The sequence below is a fragment of the Idiotropiscis lumnitzeri genome, chromosome 13, assembly GCF_059441095.1.
Source record: "Idiotropiscis lumnitzeri isolate Australia: NSW breed Sydney's pygmy pipehorse chromosome 13, RoL_Ilum_1.0, whole genome shotgun sequence".
In the NCBI taxonomy this organism is placed as follows: domain Eukaryota; kingdom Metazoa; phylum Chordata; class Actinopteri; order Syngnathiformes; family Syngnathidae; genus Idiotropiscis; species Idiotropiscis lumnitzeri.
Window position 1 is genome coordinate 3481672 of NC_142403.1, and position 22010 is coordinate 3503681.

Genomic DNA, 22010 nt, shown 5'->3' on the forward strand with positions numbered 1-22010 from the left:
GGATCCCTATCAGCCTGCCGCCATAGGGATTCAGGGGAACGGGAGACGCGAAGGACACGAGGGACCGGGACTACAGGGGCTGGTGAACGTGCGCTACAAAACGTGGGTCGAACGGAAGGTGGTGCAGAAACCGACTGTGGACGAGGTACAGAAACAGACGGACGAAGTGAACTAAGTGAATCGGAAAAACGTGACTCAGGGTGTAAAAAGTGGGTGTTATTACGAGAGGTGGCAGATCCTTTACTCGGGCGCCGTCGTTGACCACCCCGCGGAGGTCCAGGATAGATGGCCAACCGGGTGCCCAAGTAAAGGTCTGATGGGTGTGATTCAGGTGTGGACTCAAAGGACTCGAAAGGAAACCGTGACAAAAACTGACTGGGAGAAGAAAACTCATGAGAAAAATCAAAATCTGGGTCAAACTCGGAATCAGACAACTGAAAATAGGGGTCATCATCTAAATCTGAATTAACAAAAACATGGGGGGACAAAATGGTGTCGTAATCAAAGATGTTAACACAAGATGAAGAAGAGTGGCAAACTGGCTTGGCGGAACATATGGAACTCACACGAAGGGGTTGGTCGGCAGGCTGAGGGGGGCACCAGCTTGAGCGGCGATGGCGAACTTGTTGCCGTGAGCTTCCTGCTGGGTCCAGTACTGGTTGGTTCATTCTGTCAGAGTTGAGGAAGGTGAGGACCCAAACGCAGGGAAGCCAGGCAGGGGTAACTTAAAGGGCATTTATTAAACAGAAAACCAAGGCAAACAAGGAACTTGGAAAAACTTAACGACAGGAAACCAACTACAGGGAGAGGCGACAGGAACTGGCGACAGGGACAGGCAACCGGGACAAGCGACAGGGACAAGCGACACTTAAAATGACAATGAACCAACCAGAACTGAAAGCAACCAGGGAACTAAATACACACAAATTGACGAGACAACGAGGAGCACCTGGACAAGACATGGAGGGTTGGAAGGACCGGATTGGTTGACACTAGGGCTTGGGTAAACGAGCACAGGTGGACACAATAGACAAGACGAGACAAGACACATGAACAAGGCCAAAACATGAAACCAAAAATAACAAATACAAATCATGACATATCTATTAATACATTTTGCAATCGCTTGTAGATTTCCACAGGTACTTTTTTTTAATTGGGAGCCAAAGACAGTAAACTCCGTGTTCCTTGAGAGAGCACAGCCGTCTGAGTTCACACGTCAAGTCCATGACAAATAATGTTGTGAAAAGGTCAAGGAAGGAGAAGTGACCTATTGACATAACAAATTAAAGAGGCGCCACCATTTAACGAGACACCCTACTCCCGTTATAATGACTGTTACAAGTCGGGTGACCATATTTTGATTTCCATAAAAGATAGTCAGCCCGGCCTCGAGATACTGAAAGGATGTCAGTCATTATAAATGTAACAGTTTTAAAGTAGGGCTTCATGGCATTGGAAGAACAAAAACTCTTCAGTGTAATAATGTAAATAATAAAACAGTAGTCTCACAAGGACGAGAAGTTAACAAAGAAAAAAATAATGTCACTTCAGTCTTTTGTTTTCTTCCTCACAATTGCTTACTTCTTACAATTAAGGAACTCAGCGAACTTTGCACATTAACTCTCTCCTCATTGTGTTTTTATGTGTCCACATATAAGCATTAAGATCTCCAACGAGCACATTTATTAGACATTGAAACGTCGAGCATTGCACACTGTTACCTTGTTTGTGTTTTGCCACTCAGTCAGGGGCGAAACGACTGCAGCTGTATTTGGCTTGTTCAACCACTAAACGCAGCGCATCTCTCCGTCCAGTGACCGACCGCTGTGAAACACAGATGCATGATCAGGATGTTGTATTAATTTATTATTATTAAACTGGCGACTTCATTCCATCCTATTTCAGCAGCAAACAGTTTTCTATAGCACTCCCGTTTCTAACCAAGTGTATTTGCGCCACACAATATTTCAAAAAAACAATAACAAATTTTATAAGATGGAAGCGGTAGTCAATCTTTTTGGCCAAACTTTGTTCATAAAACTGAAAATCAAAAATCTCATTATTGATGAAAATAAGCAAGTAATGTTGCACAACTTTCACTAAATGAGTGCGCACACCCGTGGCGTGGGGATATTTTTTTCGCAGTCCCACATTGTAACATTGGAAACACGCCACAGAACGCAAAGCTTGCATTCTTTCTGACTACATTTCCGATTATTCTTAGACACATAAACAGGAAGTAGTCTAGTTCATTTTTTTTAATTTTATTTTTTGTAATTGATGGAATCATCAATGTGATAATTGATAAAACTATTTGTTTATACAGCCATACACTAGAGTACTTTGCTGCTGGTATTTCTTATGTGTCATTCTGTAAATAAAAGTGTTGTTACGTTATTTATTATAATTGAAAATAAAACTGCTAAGGCAAAATAAAAACTGAGCTATTAAAAAAAAGTTGTCATCTTTTTTTCACTATTCGATGAGCTTTTTGAAAAGTTGATTCGTATGGGCGAGTCATAAATTAATTTATGTATATGTATACGTCGTCATTGAAATTTGCAATGATCCCTTATAATGATTATATGGTGCCAGTACCAGTTGTGACTGGGCCAGCACAACTTGGCTCCTAGTGGCCGGGGCACTAAATAAGGCTTAACGTTGGACCCTGCGGCACATATCACCCATCTTTAAAAGCTGTCATGCCAGATACAGAGAAAGTTCATGCTTGCATTAGCAATAAAAATACCTCAGATTGACCCTGAGATCTCTCCACCGGAACATGCACTCCCACCGGCACACGTGTGCACACAAGTTCAAACAGTCAAAATTTGATCTATTCTGAGGTATGTTCTGCTTCTACCTTAGTTTGCTCTTCTTGCACGTGCACAATTGACACCTAGCTTAGACCTCTTAAAAATACCTCTGACACATAGTAATGCAATGTGTCAAACTCTCCACAGTTCCCATTTGTCATGAGAAAATATTTTTTTCCACCTTTTTTCTTAAATCATGACAATTCAGAACTAAAATAAGTGACACATTTCCCTATTGATCTGTTTAATGCGCCATACTTAAAGACTGAAAGGATTCACCTTTATTACAAAGTTCTGTTGTTTTTATTCCTTGTGCCTTACTTTCAGCAAACCAACATCCAATGTGATGTAAATAGAGCCGCACTTTCTTCTGAAGAAACCATGATATTAAAATATATGAAAGTATCCATAAATATTGAGCATACGACAAAATATTTTGGGTAAAGACTGCGTTTTGTGGAACCTGTGAGAGCCACATGGCAGAAGTCATTAGATGGTTAGGTCCAAAAAACATTTTTTGAGCAGGTACAAAGCACTCTTTCATAATGTTCATGATGATTGTGTAAATAAAGTACAAACAGTAGTTTTTAAATTGTTTTATAGGTACATTGGGATATCTGCGCGGCAAAACTTGATGCCAAAGATAGCGTCAAAGTCCACCAATTAATGGTGGTTAATAAATTCAATATAATTACCATGATGTAAATTGAGCAATATGGGCAAGAACAAGTTGTGCCGGTGACTCAACTCACTCTGTATAATTAAGGTCAGGTAGACTCATTACGAACTTTCAAATCTTAAAAGAGCTTTTGTCTTTGACGGGACCCCACGCAATGGAAACTTTGGCATTTAGCAGTTCTGGTTGTATTGTGTGTGGTCTTCTCTAATAATCTCAACACAGAGTACCACACACATAAACGCTGTTTCTTACTTTACTTTTGTGTGTGTTCTTACACGCTTGTGATGTGAAACGTCACCAGTCTCAGCCCAATTCCTGTTACTATTCAAGGTCTGCATGAAGCAAGAACGCATGGAATACCTGGATTTCGTCTTGTAGGCTATTTTAAACCAAGGATGCATCACTTGTTTATTTGTGAATGCTTGGATGGAAAAATATTGTAAAATTGATTTTGTGTTGCTATCAAAATGGCTGCTCGTTGTATGATTCTTTTTTTTAAGAGAACAATTGCACAGCCGTTCAAATTACTAAGAGTCTGATACTCTTAGGAAGTACATTCTTGGGTACGTTATTAGGAAGACCGCACTTGCCGTGTTCAAGAGACCATACTCTGCATTCTTGATATTGGGAAACATCAAATGATTCTCTTCTACCACCCATGTCCTCCGAAGATGGCGACGTCTGCAAGAATAGACTTAATTGTGATAATACTTCTCTGGGATCTAGGGAATCCACTTTCACCCAAAAAAGCAACATCTGCTTTTGTTTTATTTTTGGACGCTTGTATGTCCGTCAGCCTGAAAGTGTCTTTGATAGGCTACATCCCATTCACATTACAGTCCACAGTCACATGGCTCGAGTGACACCCATTAAGATTTTTAGTTGTAAATATTGAATATGAATAACACACCCCAGACAAAGAGATGATCTTATTGTACAATTTTAGAAGACATAAGATTGTCGAGCATTTACTTCATCACTGAAGTCAAATTAATACATACAATTAACACAAACAGCTTATAAATTCAAAGCACTTGCTTTTTTTGGACCACCGTACTTTTATTTAAAATACTTAATTGCATTCATATCAGAAAATTATTTTTGTAGAGCGGATGTCAAATTTTATCGACTAACATCTCCCAAAGTTGTTTTTGGTAAAATACTTTTGACAAGATTGTCCACTACAGGGAGATTATCATGTTTTTAATGCATGACCTGTTTCTGGCAACTATTGAAACAAAGCCAGTCTGCTATAGTCTGATATTGTCTCTTTTGTCTTTTCAGGAGTGGATGTCCTCTATCAACTTGGGCTAACGGTTCAGAAAACACCAGACAATCCATACGAAAGAACTGCCAAACCTTCAACCACATATACCACTGTTCCATCACCAATAAATCACCCATTTTCTGGACATGGGGTAATACTAGACTCACACTCTCTTTACGAGGCTCCTGTGAGAAGTCTTTTTCCTCCAGAGTTTGGTGAGGAGTTTTCTGTTGTTGTAAGCCTGAGCTCCTGGCGAGCAAGCAACTCTTTTATTTTCAGTGTCAGAGACGAGAGGGACAGATTGCATTTCGGCATTCAGCTCCTGCCGCGCAGAGTTGCGGTCTACACAGCAGAGAAGGCGGCCATCTACTTTACTTACAATTGGCATGATGGGCGCCAGCGCCCTTTTGCTATCAGTGTTCGCGCACGCTCAGTGTCTTTCTATTCAGATTGTGGAGCAGTACACCAGCGAGAGCAAATCCTGGGAAGGTCTCGAACACTTGGTAGCTCTGGAGTTCTATTCAGTTTGGGGAGGATGAACCCCAAAGCTGCATCGTTCAATGGTCGAGTCTGTCAACTAGATATATATCCTGCAGCCCAAGCTGCTGCACGCTATTGCAACTATCTTAGAAAACAGTGCCGGCTGGCCGACACGTATCGATCGTCTTGGGCACCTCATGGTCTGGACATCGAGACAAAAGATAACCCCTCTAAAACTGTAACAATGTCCTCTCTTGGAACAGCAAATCTTCAGGAAATGCTGATAAATTCCAAGGGGACAGCGTCCTCTGAGAGTGGGTCCAGACTTTATTCAACCTCAAGTCCTATTCCAGAAGCACGACTGGACCGGAGCCACCTTTCTGCATTTGCAACCCCTGTGACGTCTACTACATCCCCAGTTCAGGCTGACAAAGCAAATCCAGCTACTCACAGTGAGCAACCATCTTTGGATTTCTCTGTAACTGTCACCACATCCCAAAACATGTCGGCAAAAGGAGCAAGACACCAAGGGGGGTCTGATAAATTTGACAACAGTTCAGAGCACAAAAGCAACCAGCAGCCCCCTGAGGCCACTCCCAGCCAGATTTCCCCAGTGAGGCAAAGAGATTTCAAAGAAGGATTTAGGACCATCTCCGTAACCAACCCCTGGGACTCAAACTTTGGGCCTCAAGAAGCTCTGCAGCACCTGGAAACTCACTCAGTGGTTAGTGGTACCACTTTGCATCATGAATATAACGTAGACTCTTTGGAGCTACACCAACTGGATGGCAGCTATGATGACAGGAACACGGACGGATATGATTATGAGGATGAAGAGTCAGACCTCTTGTATGACTATGAAGATGGCTTACGTGGCCCCAAAGGAGAGCCTGGTTTTGCGGTGAGTAACCTTCGCCAATTCACGCTTTAAGTGTTTATGAGAGAGATTTGAAATAGTTGAGCCACATGTTCAAGAATATCATTATGTAGAAATTAACAAATGTATTATGCCGTATCTCATAAAGATCAGCAGCACTAAGTCCTTTAATGTGAACTTTCAACTACACTAAGCACAATTGTTACCATTTTCAAATGGAATGAGGAATTTCAAACTAAATTGACATTTTTATACTCGAATGTGGGTTGTTTTACTGGGCTTCTCTGCAAAGTCAGAAATTAATCATGCATAATATTAAGACACTTTAGACAAATTGCCCCCAATCACAGGTCGGCTGACCGGTACTGTTTCGAGGCGAGCCTCGCAGATAAAATTTTCAAAATCTTACAATACTTCAGATTCATTCATTATCTGAGGCTGAAAAATATTTTATTTTGAAAAGTGACCAGATTCTCAGCGTTACATCTGTCTACGTCATAATTTTAATAATAATAATAATAATAATGCCTTTATTAGTCCCACAATGGGGAAATTCGAGATTCGAACCCAGGCCTCCTGGGGAGACTGGGTCCTGAACGCGGCGCCTTAGACCACTCGGCCATCCTGGCAGCCAAATGCTCAGATGCGATAATATTAAACCCACAAGCTAGCAAAATGAGTAAAAAGCAGCAATGTTTGGAAACTTTCTTTGCAACTGTGATGAGACGACACAAGTTAGGAGACCTACTTGCAATATCGATTTACCACGACAGGTGATACCCACACACCGAGCCTGCTCTGAACAATTGATTTAGCATGACAGTGATTTATACGTTTATATTTGTCCTTTGATGCATTCAGGAGAGTGCTGCTAATATAGTTACATAAAATGTGGCTACACATTACCTCATTTATTGTTTGTTTGTAATTTTCCCTCTTCGTTGTCTTCTGGCTGTAATGAACTGGAATCAATTTGAGTCTCTCTGTGCTTTTATTGGCTGGCCTATGTGCATAAAATTACACGTAAGTACGGCTGGCGAATCCAATGAGCCTTGCTAGCGCTTCAGGAGCATTAGCTCAACGGAAAATGCCCCTTAAATGTCCCTACAACTTACACCCGAAATCACCCCGGTTATCTTTAATATAAAGAATTTTATCACAAGAACAAAATACACGGTGGATTTGTATTTGTTGTTGTAGCATTTTATAAGACAGCTGCTCGTCCACCTCACAAACAAACCGAGGAAAACCTGAAACTTAATACTAAACCAAAAGCAACCAAAACAGATCATGACAGCATGGAGACATACAAGAGATAACCTTTGAAAGCACTGTTATTTTTACATTGGCAGTATGTGCTAATTGTCAAAATAACATAATAGACCCTTCTAGAATATTGGCTGACATTTTTGCTTTGTCTTTGACTTTGATGTGTGAGAAGAACTCTTGTGAAGGATGGTGGTATAAACTGTAAATGTTGTTCTTCATTCAGCCATATGATTTACATCAAGCTTGCTGTCAGGATAACTTTGCTGCTGCAACATGATTTTAGAAAGCAGATTTTCAGGTACTGTGTAATGTTTCCAAGGGCGCACGGCATCAGATATTTCATCTTAACAATGTAAAACATTTTGACTCACCTGTCGGCTTCTTTTGTATTGCCTGCGGGATTGTAGGTGGGGCATAGCTCAACTCCTTTCGTTTTTTTGGAGCTTCTCCATTTTAGAATTTGAGTAGTAATATAAGCATATGTTTTTATTATAAACGTATTACTTAGAATCTGGGAAATTAGATTTAGCGCAGTTTAACATGATAAAGAGTTTCCTAACGTGGAAATATACACATGGTCATTGTTGGACATTGAGGTATTATTTACACACGGATCGAAAAACCACCACAACACAGATATTCTAGTTTATTTGATTTTGAATCATGACACGTCACTGCAATCATACTTACAAAAAAAACAACCGCTTGATCCTGAAGCATGTGGCCATTTCTCCTGTTATCATTGATGGTACGTTTTGGCTCCTGTCACCATTTACAGGCCGTCAGTTGAAGTTCAGTGGCTCTGTCTGTCATGACCTCTGCGGTTGAACTTTGAAACAAGCTGCTTTCCTTCCTCAGGGGGAGTATTTCACTGCCTGTAAGGCAGATTTCCAAGTCGGCCGTGCAAGTTCACTGCCAAATGTTTAAGATCTATGATACGCCGAAGATGTAGGAAAGACTAAACAGTTGTATTGACCTCTGTTACAGAACAAAAAGCGCCCCAATGTAATTTTTCTGCAACTACTTATGAATTCTGAAGCAAATATGATGGTTTATGAGTATTTTCAGTTTATAATCCAACAATTTGTCTGCTCAGGTTGCCGCAGCAACATTGGCACGCAATAGCTGGATCATTAGTTTTCGTTCCATGATCTCACCCTTGATTATGCAATAAAAGACAAATTCAATTATTCAGTCATTTTCACCTGCTCATGCAAACAAATGCAGGGACGGCATTGTTGTTGGTTATCCTTTAATTTATTGTCATTTTAACTCATTCAATGTCTTTGGTACATGTCACGTTCTCTAACGAAACTTAAAGAACAGTGGCTAATTCCATTCACTATTTTGAATAAACTTAAAGCAGCAACGCATTGCCGTTTCAGTATGCTGAATGAAATAATTACTCTGACCCCGTAACCAGTGACATAACTCAGTAGCGTCCCACTGTTTGCAAATAATATTATGCAGTACATGACTAATATATTGCACCCATGCAAAAAGTTTCTCTTCACAACAATAATAATATGTTTTAATTAACACTGTCAGTGCGTTTAGTTTGGTGCTGCTATTTTAGTCTGCAATGATGTCGATCTGCCCTCCACTGTAGTAAGAGTTTTTTAAAATATTTTGTTGACAACAGTGAATAAGTTCCAGTTGGATTCAAAACTTCCACTTGTATTTATACTTGTCATTTTCAGTTTAAAAATGGCTAACCTTTACAGGAATTACGCGTCACATTGTGGCCAAATATGTTTTAAAATATTTTCAAATGTTTCAAAATAATATCAAATCCGTTCGAAAATGAAGTACTATTCAGTAAATATTGGTTCATAATAATTTTGATGGTTTTATTATTATGTCTGCAGTGTATGATATCCATTCAGCATTTTTCCTCATATTCCCATGTGTCACTACGTTTTTTCAATACGTCCAAACACGGGGTACCGCTGCAGCCTAAACACGGGAGCAGGATTTGCATTAGAACCGAATGGCAATTTATGCATTTTTTTTAATGTTTTTAAACTTAAGTACATATATAAGATATAGAGGAGTGGGGTTGAATGGGCACTAGTCAGATTTCTGACGGGGATATAACACTGCCAGCCTAGGTTAAATGAATGTACTTTTTGGCTTCTATATCTGTCAATGAAGGGAAAGAAACATAACCAATGTAAATTAAAAAAAAGTGTAATAAATGTGTAATTAAATGTGTTGCGGGCTAGAAATGCTGCAGCAATGCAGGGAAGTCAGATTTATGTGATGGTACATCATAATCATATCACTGCTTGTCACTAGCTCAAAAGTCACGAAATGCCAGCCACAAAACTGGTTTAGTGAAGGTTGAAACATGTCCAGGTATGATCGCAGTAGTTTCGTCTGCAAAATAGAACTAAAGCCCAACTGCTGGGGGCTTCACATAAAAAGCTTTTAGCTGAACACAGGCTAACCGCCTTTGAACCTGACGGCGCTTACATAAATATTGCACGTTTTCACTGTGGAGACTGGGACAGTGAACAGCATGTCATTGCTTGCTATTAACATACTCTAACTCTTTTCTTTTTTTTCTTCCCTCTCTCTCTCTCTTATTCTCTTTTCTAGGGTCCTCCTGGTCCCCCGGGTTTACCTGGTCCGCAAGGAGCGAGAGGCTCTAGGGTGAGTAACATTTGCAAAGTCAAAGCCAGATACAAGCACAGAAGGTTATTTTGAAGTTCAACAATAAAGGACTTTTTTTTTTGTTTAATTCGATTAACACTTTGTTGTACACCTCAAATACACAAACCACATAAGTTCATGCATTCAAGTAAGAAATAGCAACAGTGTCAGTCAGCAGAGCAGGTGGGCATTCTGGATTTATATTGCAGGTCAATGTTCCCACTTCCAATTTAGCGCTACATTCAATTTTCAATTTACACATACGGAGTTTTCAAGTGCCACGCAGATCAACACTATACATTGACTGAATATATAAAACTATTGGCGTGCGCCAAAGCCCAAAAGGCAGGTAAACAGCAACATATAGTAAGTGCTGCGCAAAAATTTGCAATATATGGCATTACACATGAACAGAGGTTGTCGTTTGGTGCACATTTTTCCCCCTGACCCATCGACCTCATGGATAAACTTGCAGCACATTTGGGGAATGTTTATCATTATGTGTTAGATGTGTCATTTTATTTTAACTTTAGTGTGTTCTAAAAATATATTCAATTCTTTTTTAACACAATTTAGTAGCGTGGCCCGTTCAAAAAATGAATTACCGTAGGAGTGACATGGAGATAACAGCTTGGGAGCGGGTCTCCTATAACGCATTTGTCCTCAGTCTAATACGGCAAATGTAGTTGTTAGCGCCAGAATCAACTGCAACCAGCCTCAATAGTTGTTCATACGTAACGCGCCGCAAGGGTCAACTTCAGAATTGTAGCGCACAGAGTAGTACTGCACATGAATATCAATGCTTTTTAAGTCAATATGTTGTGTAGCTGACTGTAGCTGATGTGAAAGTGTTATATAAATAAAGTTGAGTTGAGTTTTATTTTAAAGTTGGCCCTCGGAAGTAATCAACTGACTTGACTTTGAATTGAGGCTCCATAGCCTGACCTCAATCTGACTGAGCAGGATTATTCTACTGCGCAAAAGTGCAGTGACAGACTTGAATTGGAATGCATTATTAAATTTGCAGTTCTCATGCGCACCAGCACACCACTTCTGTGCACCCCTGGTAATATAGCACATTTAATTTGTACAGCACAACATAATAAAACTTACACACTGTTTAGTGAGTCTGACCCTTCCCCACATTCCCTCATTTGTTTAAATTTGGAGAAACCTCTGCTTTATTCTACTGGCTTCTGTCAGCAATTATTTCCCCTAAATAATTTTTGCTGTACTTTGAACTTACTCTTTGTTTTTTTGTTTTTTCTCTGAACAGAATTAGTTTTTTCTCTGTTTGAACAGAAGTGTGATGTGATGACTTTGCTTCCATCACCGATCGCATATTATGATGACGTGAGATTCAGATATGTGGTGTACATGCGATCTATATAATCGTCCATTGAGCACGTCACAGAGAGACGCCATGCTCTGAGTCTCTGCCTTTTTATAGCTTCTTAATAACCAATCACTTGCACTTTTCACTTTCTTGAGATCCATACTGATAGCTGCTTTAGAAAACCCCTCAAAGAGATGGATATCTGTATGTAAAATACATGACGCAGGGAGTGAATGCTGTGGGCAAAAGCACAACTGATCATTCTTCATGGATGCTCTGACTTTCGCAAGTATACTGTAGTTTGTGAACCAGAGCAATATTTGTTTGAAGATGGAACTAATGTTCCACTGTTTTCTAATGTTTGTGCAACAGCCATCACCACCTGTATGGCATGCATTTTTTTCACTCATCATATGATGATTATGATCATGATTACTTTGCAACGGCATATGTTATATCTCCTGCCTTCTTACAATGATAGATATGAGAACAGCTGGTCAAAAGTGAAACACGTCTTGTCGAGAAAGGTTGGAGAACACATGGAAGCCCTCCGAATCATGAAGCAGAGACAAAGTGAGGCTTGGAGTTATTATGTGGTCGGAAGCTTTGGGCAGTGTGCGGTCAGTTTGTGGTTGTGTCGCTGCTGGCTCAGCATAGTGTGACAGACTTATTTTGCTTCGAACTGTTATCAAAGCCTTTGAACTATGCCACAGCATTTGGTTGAGGCGTTCGTCATGGAAACAAACAAGGTTACTTTGAAGGTGCTGTTAAGGCAGTTTCCAGCAATGTTCTTGCATGCTGATAGTGATTAATTTCGTCTTCAAGGCCTTAATGAAGGAAAAAGTGGTAATTGTGTATATGAGTGTGGTTTCGTCTGACAAAATGGGTTGCTGATATTATTTACCGTACTGTACTAAAAACAGTGATATTTGGCTTTGTTGTTTTAAGTCTAAACCTTGGTAAGATTAGCTCAAATGTAGGGCTGCACGATTTTGAAAGAAAAAAACCTAATCGCGATTATTTAGACCAAAATTGCGATTACGATTCGATTTGCGTTTTTTGTATTTTACACGTTAAAATGCATTAAAATGCTACTGTTTGTAAAACACGTATTAAGGGGTATTAATGACAAGAGCCAAGCAGTATGTCAATCAAGGCTTCCGTCACTCGCGGCCGCTCAGTATGGCAAGCGAGACGGACATAAACAATCGTGGACAAAAACAAACAGGCATCTTACTGGTGGTTGGCTGCTACAAACTACACAAGGAACTAATCAGATGGTAGTGTGGGCTGGCCAATTATGCTTCTGCAGGCAAGGCCACAAGCATAGTAGACAAAGAGAGAAGTGTGCTGCAGCAAGCCAAAATAAACCAGCTTTTAATTTATCGACCTTGAAAGTTGGAAAACGGCAGATGCAGATAATCGGCAAAAAATCACTACTGTTAACACTATACCACAATGAGTAGCTTTTTTTTTTTAACTGAACTTGTTTTTAATCATAAAATACATATATATTTGTCCATGAATTGGTAAATTGAAATGTACTCAATTCCAAGGAAATAGTAAAGGACATTGTTCTTGACTTTTTTTTTTTAATTATAGTTTTATTTGTACTTTAAAAATAGTCTTTGACATTGTGTGCAATATTATCTACTGGAAATAAATAATATTGACATCTACTCTTTTATGGGAAAGCGCTTTTTAAGACTGACATTAAAGTGAATGAAGGAGAAACATGATTTTTTTTCCAGGCCCTTGGCTCCAGTGGAGAGCAAGCAAAGAAGCACGGATACAGGAATGTAGCATATTCATAGTGTGAGGCAGTGATTGTGTGACTCTCGTTGTGTGTGTGAGTTTGTGTGTCTCTATGCATGTACGGTTGCATTTTAATTCTTGCATACCTGACGTTAAAGGAATGAAATGCCTTAGGTTCTCCAAGAATTAAAAAAAAAACACACGACTAAAATAAAAGTTGTACATGAAAACTGAACATAAAACACAAACCACGACAACAGTAATAATAACATCAACATTATTATTATGATTATTTATTAATTACAAAATAATATTTTCTACTAAAAATCATCATCATTAAAAACATACAACCAATTGGTGAAACACTGCCTCTTCTGTGACTTCAGTCCAAACGATGTTGGCCAGCTGTTGTTTTATCAGCAGCCTGTTGATGGTCTCAAGGTGTATAAAATCGTGGACACGTTTCCCAGAGTTGGAAGGGAAAATGCTACTTCTACATTAGAGTGCAGGAGGACCACACTTTAATCCCTGTTGTATAACAGTCTAACCTATTATTAGTAGAATACCACGATTGCTGTGTCGGCTGACCAGTATGAGGGTGCTGGGGTGCCGGAATTGCAGTAGCATGACACAGTTGAAGGCAAAGTTTTGTAAATATGGGAAAACAAAGTCTGATATTTATATTCTCTAACAATACATCTAGAGCTAAAACAATTTTAAATTGTAGAAATAGGAGAGTCCATCCGGAAGTCGAATCTCAGATTCAGGAGGAGTAATGTGACTTTCGTCTCGGCCAAGAAAAAGTGGACCAGCTCTCCACTCTCGGCAGGTTCAAGAGTGAATGAGAGTTCGCCCAACTCGTCGAAATGTGTTTTGTGTCCCTTGGCGGGGTGCTTCGTGAGTAAGGGCGACCAAACCCTCGAATGAAGGCTGATCGGTCGTAGGCGTTGACGGTGTCCAGTTTGGCAACCACAGCATTGCATGTCTGCTTTTTGCAGATGATGTAGTGCTGTTGGCTTTATCAAGCTGTGATCTTCAACTCTCATCGGAGCTGTTCGCAGCCGAATGTGAAGCGGATGGGATCGAAGTCAACACTTCCGAATACGAGCCCATGGTACTCAGTCAGAAAAGGGTGGAGTGATGATATCCTTCCCCAAATGGAGGAGTTTAAGTATCTTGTCTTGTTCACGAGTGAAGTGGGGATGGAGCGGGAGATATCTCTATCTCTATCTCTCTCTCTCTCTCTCTCTCTCTATATATATATATATATATATATATATAAGTAAATATGAAGTAATCTGTAGCAGTTGAGTCATATTATTGATTTCAAGTGATATCACCCTGCCAAAAACATGCCACAATCATGCCTTCGTGTAACAGCTGGTATTCATTACTGTATATGAGTCATCTTTAATACTTGGCTGCTATCAGTGACTCAACGTAACAGTGTGCTCCATGTTGTTGCTCTGACTGTTTCAGGGTCCCAATGGTCCACCTGGAAAGCCTGGACCAGCAGGACCACCTGGACCCAAGGTAAGCGGCCATCTCTGATTGTGGTCAAATGTCTTTCTGGCAGTATGAAGACAGGTTTCTGCATAGTTTCTGAAAGGGAGTGAGACAGATGGGATTCCTCTTAGCAGAAAACACTAGCCACAAATGGTTCATATCGTCCACCCACATCAGAATTTTTTGCAGTAACAGTGTAATGACGTTAAATAATTTTGCAAATGACTGTATTTTACATACACAAATGAAAGAATAAACTCTTAGTTGACATGATAAGTAAGTAAGTGTGGGGGAAGTTCACCATCATTTGTCAGAATGACCTGCCAATCACTATTTCGGCATGAAAGCACTGAGCAGTGTCATTAAATGACAAATGACAGGACATTGTAACAGCCTGAGGACGTGCGTTTGACTCCTTGTTTGTAAAAATGCGTCTGTTGTGAAACTGAGAGCCTTTGTCGGTTGAGCAAATTGCTTCCCTGGTTTCTTGAAGGCGCTTATATTTCCCAACATAAGATGAATTCACACAAGTGTGATCAGTAATTGCAAACATTTTCAAGTCAGGATTGAACATATGGTGACACCTTAGTATGCTTGGACACAAATAATGCAGTAGCCAAGGATTTTTTCATGCAAAAGTGCCATTCCAATTATTTTCAAGTCCAACCTGAGCCTCTTTCATATGCGGATATAAATCAGATTTGTATCCAATGTGTCCGCAGTATGAACGCTCATCCGTACACATCTGTCCTGTATGTCATTAAAAGCCCAATATGCGCTCTGCGCAAGCTAGAAAAGTGTGGCTGGGAAGGAGAATCTGCAACATTGTGTTGAGTAGCAGTGTTGTCTTTATATTTCACGCTAATTTAATCCCACTTTAAACATGAAGAATAACGTTGATTTATGTGATGATGGAGTAATCCGGCAACGCAGATGGCTTGTTTACTACGCGCTGTAACGACATAACGTCATTTTTAGTTGACGTCTGCATGAAATGGGGAGGTTGAAAAGCCTGGCCTCATTTCCTCAAAGTATTTTTATCTCCTCCTGCCTCGCTACTCCGGCGATATGAGATGATAAAATGTGCCCCAACATGCGGGACCATATTTACTTCCATTAGCACTGTGCCACGTCCCTTTTTTTTTTTGTACATCACTCAATGTTGTGCTTTCTGCGCATGTGTGGCAGATTAGAAGTCACTTTTGTTTTTGTAATGTCAACAGACTATAAAAAAATAAGACTGCACAAAAAAAAAATAGGAATTGGACATCAAGACCTACAGTGTGAATGTAGTCATTATCCACAGTGTCCAAATTCTGCATGAACACTAAAGAAGAGAAGCCAATATGCATTTGGGAATTTTTTTTTAAATATTACATACGAATTTGTCGGCATTTTTGAAGCAAACTTCAATTTCTTCATAACAGGATGTTGAAAGCTACCACAATTTGTGTTCCTAATATTGTGGCTGGACATTATCAGCTGCCATGTGCCTGCCTGTGCAGCTCTTTGTCATGGGGCGCAGTGTTACATTTGTCGAGTTTGCCACCACTGATTATTACCTTCTGCAGTATGCCATACAGTGTCTACTCCCACAAAGACGTCGATCAGTATGCATTGTGGAATTACGGTATGTACATCAGAGCACATGCACGGGTCCACCAGGCGTCAAAACTTCCCACTATGATAGCATATGTAAAGCAAGGATGTGGTCAGGTTTTGATGACTGTGGCTCATCTGATGCCCACATCATTCCTTCCATTCATTTACTGTTTATCCGGTTCTGGGATGTAAGAAGGTACGAGAGCATAACATTGCTGAATTTGCAGACTTCACCTTAGACTGGTCATAGTGATCGACAATGGGGCACTTGAATGGTAATTGATCCCATGACAGCTTCATCCACATTAGCTATGTCAATGCTAAAAATGGCTTACTTTTGTGTCTTTTTTTTATCTGACATCTGTGGCCTTGCTGTGCAGTTGCTACTAAAAATTCTTGTTTCTTAGCCGCCATATTTTTCACACAATATTCTACATCTATCTGCACATGTACACAAGCACAACTGTTAATAGCTAAAATGCCCCGGGGTTTTTTCTGTAATTCATTCTCCGACGTGAACCTCGCTGTCTGTGGGCGGAATGAGGGATTGCGACTCTCCGCCCCGAAGCAGGGAAATATATCCAGTTGACATGTGGAAGAGGTCCCTGAAGTTTAACACTGCTAAAAAGAACAATCTGAAATGTTTCTATGACATACTTGCAGGACTTAATAGGGATTTTTTCAAACTGTTTCCTGGACTGTTCAAACCATCTCGAACTCTGTCCACCCTTTTATATGTCTCAATTGCTTTCAGTTAATAACATGAGCCTATCTTGCTTGAAGGTATTCGGGTAATCACAGGTATAAAAAAAATATATATATACCAAATTTTCAGTAGGCGCACCGGCATATAAACCGCAGCAACTCTTTTTGAGTAATATATCAAAACAAAACAGACCAAAAAAAAAAAATTATATACAAGCTGCACCGGGCTATAAGCCGCAGCTTTCTATGTTGAAAAAAAATGAGTTGTTTACTGAACATACAGAACGATTTTGTACTGTGAATGCACATAAAGGTACATAAACAGATTCTGAAAACAGTTCCTTTTAACACGGCAACAACTTTGCTAATTAAAATAAAACAGACCTAAGAGAGAAAAAAAAATAGATTTTTTTGCGTATTTTCTGAACTTATAGAGCGCCCCGACCGTTGAAAGAAAAATCCACAGAAAAGCCGCACTGTTGTATGAGCCGCATGGTTCAAAATCTAGAAAAAAAAGTTGCGGCTTACAGTCCGGAAAATACGGTAATATGGTAATCTGAATTCATTATATTTTTGTCAAATTGGAGTTGGCACAATTTTTGTTCCCTAAGAACAGTTTATAATATGCAATAATAGTTAATAGCTCAATTATATATGAAACACTTTGGGTCCTGTTCATTTTCATGCCCGTGTAAGTCATGTTTAGTGTGTGTGGGGCAATGCCAGCGCACAAAGCCCCTGATGCACCTGATAATTTGGTGACAAAAAGTAGTCTGCAGTCTGCACTTCAAGTAAAGATAGGTGCATCATCATTTTCATGCCGGGGCAATGGACTAATTCACCGTGTTTGTGAATTTGGTAGACACGTTATGCCTCACTCGGCATTTGTGCCTCAACCCCCAAACGCATCTGCAAATTTGGTTCCAAAAAGTAGACTCGAGTTTCGACTCTCTAAAAGCACAAAACTCGAGGTGGTCTTACGTTATTTTAGTGTTTTTGAAACCCTCATTTAACCCTTGGGGAGGTGCAAGACGGTCTCCAATTGCATGTCACACATGCAGCTGACTAAATCATCCGAAAGGTGAGGTATTGCACCAATGTCATGCATGAACTCCAGCGAGCCTAATTTATTTTTCCGCATATCAAGCACGGCATACTCGGGCATGTGTTCCATACAGCCCTAATTTTTTTTGCAAATGAGGGATGATGTGAGAATTGGGAAAAATACTGTGTTCCATCCTACAATGGCGCCCCAAAGGCACAAATGCCCTTTGCACCCATTTTTACCAGCGCAAAGTCTAGCAAAATACCAAATGAAAAAAAACTGCGCGCAGTTAAATTGCGCTAGACTTGCGCCCGGGAAGGGATATTGTGCCTTATGAGTCATGTAGTAGGCAGTGGGTGCATCGGAAAGATAATTCCAAAGAAGGAAAATACACATGGCCAAAACATTAGAGAACACCTTCACCATCTGACATTCTACATAGCAACATTCAAAATGAAATCTACTTCAGATTTACTGGAATAAATTTCAATTTTGATTTACTGTATCATTTCAGAGAGGACAGTATTGAAAACACAATACATTGATACCTTTGTGCGTGTGTCAAATTGCTGTCACAATTGCACATCGAGGCAATATGGATATGATGTTCGAATAAAAGAATAGAAGGAGGCTTTTGGTAAAGATGTCTGTCATTTACAAGGACAGATTAGCTTCCTGTTAGTGCCTGATGAATGAAAGTACCAGATTTAGGTTCCTGACCATAACCTGTGACTTTGTCAACCTAGGGTGCAAAAGGAGACCCAGGGCTGTCTCCAGGTCACGCTTCACCAGGAGAAAAGGTAAGGAATCTGACACGGGTGTCTAGACTCTTCTTCTTTGTGGCTGTGGGAGGCCCTCTTGCTTTTTCCCTCATGCTCTCCCTTTGTCATATGTCATACTTGTCTCGTTTTCTTCCAAATGCAATAAATATTTTCCAGTACTACACAGCGACGCGTCTTCACTTAATTAAGCAACCACAGTAACTTTCCAATGCTTCAAAGAGATTGATATCTTTGTAGCCACAATTTGATTGTTACTCTAACGTCGAATTTATTTCTTTTTTTTTTTTTAATTTGCCGTACATTTCAGTCACGCGTTGCGGTTTTTGTTACGTAATCATTGCAATTTTGCTGTATTTTGCATGTCTGCTCTCATATACAGTTTTTGATTATTCCAATATTCTTGATTGTGACATCTCTTTTATCTGTTCCAAAAGGGTGACAAAGGTCTACCAGGTCTGCTTGGTACTGATGGATTTCCAGGTTTGCAGGTAAGATTCAATCTGTTCTTAAAGTCAATAAAATAAGCTAATATTGATTAAATAAATGTAAAATTGTAAAAATTACATCTACACATTGATGAAATTAAAGAAATTAACCTTGCTTATGTGTGTTATCTGATTTTGCATGTGCTATCCTACCCAAGAGTTCAATATTATGGGTGTTTTTTTTTTTAAATTAAAGCCTTTGAGTCAAATACTGCGGACTCTGTAAAACCTAATGTACTTTGAGATCAAGGTCAAAGGTCATCCGAAAGAGACAAAAGGCCCCCCACTTTGCTCACGGTGAAGGAGTCAATTGCACACACAATCTACCATCGCATCCTATGCCTGCGGCCCGGTCAATATGGTTGCAATCAAAGACCAAGTTCAAGTCTGACTTTAGTGTCTGTGCATTTGGGATGGTGTTTTATATTCACAGTTGATGATTCATGGTATTGATCTTGATGACGTCCAAATTCAAATTACATTAAATTTAATATAAGTTTATATATTGAACTGAACTTTTGACATATGATATCTGGAGTATGGACTAGGCATGCGGCCGATTAGTGTAGGGCGCAGTTTTAACAAGAACTCAAATAAATAGGTATCAGAAAATATTTTTCAGGGGAACTCATGACAACGTGTCATTTTTATTTTTCAAATTTGGATCAACACAATTCTTAGCATTGGAGCATGTTGAAGGGGAAGTTCAGCCAAAAAATGTCTTTACGTGAATATGTTCTATTCATCCCTACTAGTCTAAACACGACATTCTGATTAATATTGCATTTGTGTTCCAAGAATTAAGCAGCGAAGTCCACCTGTTGTTATCCATCAGCCATTTTGCCATATGCTGTCAACTGAAAATGACATCACAGTGCCAAATAGGACTCAGCTTGGGAATGTCACATGTCCAAATCCAAACACAATATTAATCAGAATACCGTGTTTTAGACTGGTATGCCCTTATAGAACATATTATCGTACAGACATACAGACAACTTCTGACCATGAATGATTATTTGTCTGTTTATACCCTGCGATTGACTAGCAAGTAGTCTAAAGTGTACTCTGTCGCTTGGCCATTGTCAGATGGTATAGATTCCAGCTCACGTGTGACTCTGAACAGGAGAAGTGGTATAAATTGAATGCATGAAAACCCAAGAATAGATATATAAACAAATGTGGGGGAACAGTAAGTATAACCTTTGCTTAAATGTGAATTATTCATGTGTGTAGTTTTTCAGTCACTCTTTCCTCTCCAAAAAAACGGTCTTGAATTGAAATATGAAACGTAATATAGTTTATGATGTCTTGTTTAATTTATTTGGAACTTAACTGCAATAAAAATGGATAATAAATATAATAAAAAATTAAATATTTTTCCCAATGTGAAAATTGTATTACACAGTGTTGTTTGAAGTTTAGACACGAAAGGGTTAACTGACGGACACATTTGAAACATTCCACTTAATGCAGCTGATGTATGCCACAACTTATTTATCATTTCTTGATATTTTCTGGTTGATGGTATATACCTCTATTAATGTTATGGAAAATATATACTCAAAGTGCATTTGTTTTATTTCATTTATAAAGGGTCCGAAAGGTTATCCAGGACCAACTGGTCTGCCTGGAGAGCAAGTAAGTATTAATTTCTCTGGTATTTTAAAACTAAAGATATATAATACAATACGATACATTTCAACTTTATTTGTGCCACACATTTTGCAACAGCTGCAGCTGTAACAACACGATTTATATAGAGTATAACATCCATCCATCCATTTTCTGTACCGCTTCTCCTCACAAGGGTTGCGGGGGGTGCTGGAGCCTATCCCAACTATCTTCGGGCAGTACGCGGGTACACCCTGAATTGGTTGCCAGCCAATCGCATGGCACACGGACGAACAACCATCCGCACTCACACTCACACCTAGGGACAGTTTAGAGCGTCCAATCAACCTTCCATGCATGTTTTTGGAATATGGGAGGAAACCGGAGTACCCGGAGGAAAGTCACGCAGGCACGGGGAGAACCTGCAAACTCCACACAGGAAGGCCGGAGCCGGAATCAAACCCACTACGTCTACACTGTGAGGTCATCGTGCTAACTACGCAATAGTTCAATAACAAAGACGGTGAAAGCAGTAAATAGTATTATACTGAACATGCGCTCATAAAGTATAAAGCTTGTTCATTCAATTTTCAAGTAAGACAAAACGCGCGAGTTAAAATTACTGTAGAGTGTGTGAATTATTTTTGATAATGCTGATCTAATGACGATTTAGTGTCACCCATGGTTAAACCTGGGTGAGTCAAAACAGAAGAAAATAAAGTCTTTAATAGCATCAGAGTCTGGTTGAAAAGGATGTCGAAAAGAAAACCCAGCAGATGCGTTTGTCTTGGTGGAGCCGGTCTTGAATGAACAGTGCTTGTTTTATTCCTGCTTTGGCCACACTGGTTTGACTTGATGTTTCTCCTCTTTCACTTTATCTGTCCATCTAATCTACCGATTCACTGTTCACTGTTCATTCATTACGTGCCTCTCCTTGTGTTTCTCTGCTGCAGGGCATACCAGGACTTCCTGGAGAAGCCGGGTCTGCTGGTTACCCTGGCAGGCAGGTGCAGTGAAAAATACCAAAAATATGGTTCTTGTTTGTCCATTGTTTTTGCTGCTTTCTTGCTTTCCAGAGTGAGCCCAACCAATATATTAGCTTTGGAAGAAATATCTGTGCTAAAACAGTCAAGA

The 22010-nt window shown here is 39.7% G+C and overlaps 1 protein-coding gene across 1 annotated transcript in view; it reads left to right on the forward strand.

Annotated features, from left to right (window-relative positions):
- Nucleotides 1–22010, forward strand: part of col24a1 (collagen type XXIV alpha 1) — a 105956-nt gene that overhangs the window by 20487 nt on the left and 63459 nt on the right. Inside the window, exons 3-9 of the mRNA XM_088313086.1 lie at nucleotides 4783–6146; nucleotides 9993–10046; nucleotides 14617–14670; nucleotides 18742–18795; nucleotides 19212–19265; nucleotides 20859–20903; nucleotides 21830–21883. Coding sequence (XP_088169212.1) covers nucleotides 4783–6146; nucleotides 9993–10046; nucleotides 14617–14670; nucleotides 18742–18795; nucleotides 19212–19265; nucleotides 20859–20903; nucleotides 21830–21883 — 1679 coding nt within the window. The remainder of the gene's footprint in view (nucleotides 1–4782; nucleotides 6147–9992; nucleotides 10047–14616; nucleotides 14671–18741; nucleotides 18796–19211; nucleotides 19266–20858; nucleotides 20904–21829; nucleotides 21884–22010) is intronic.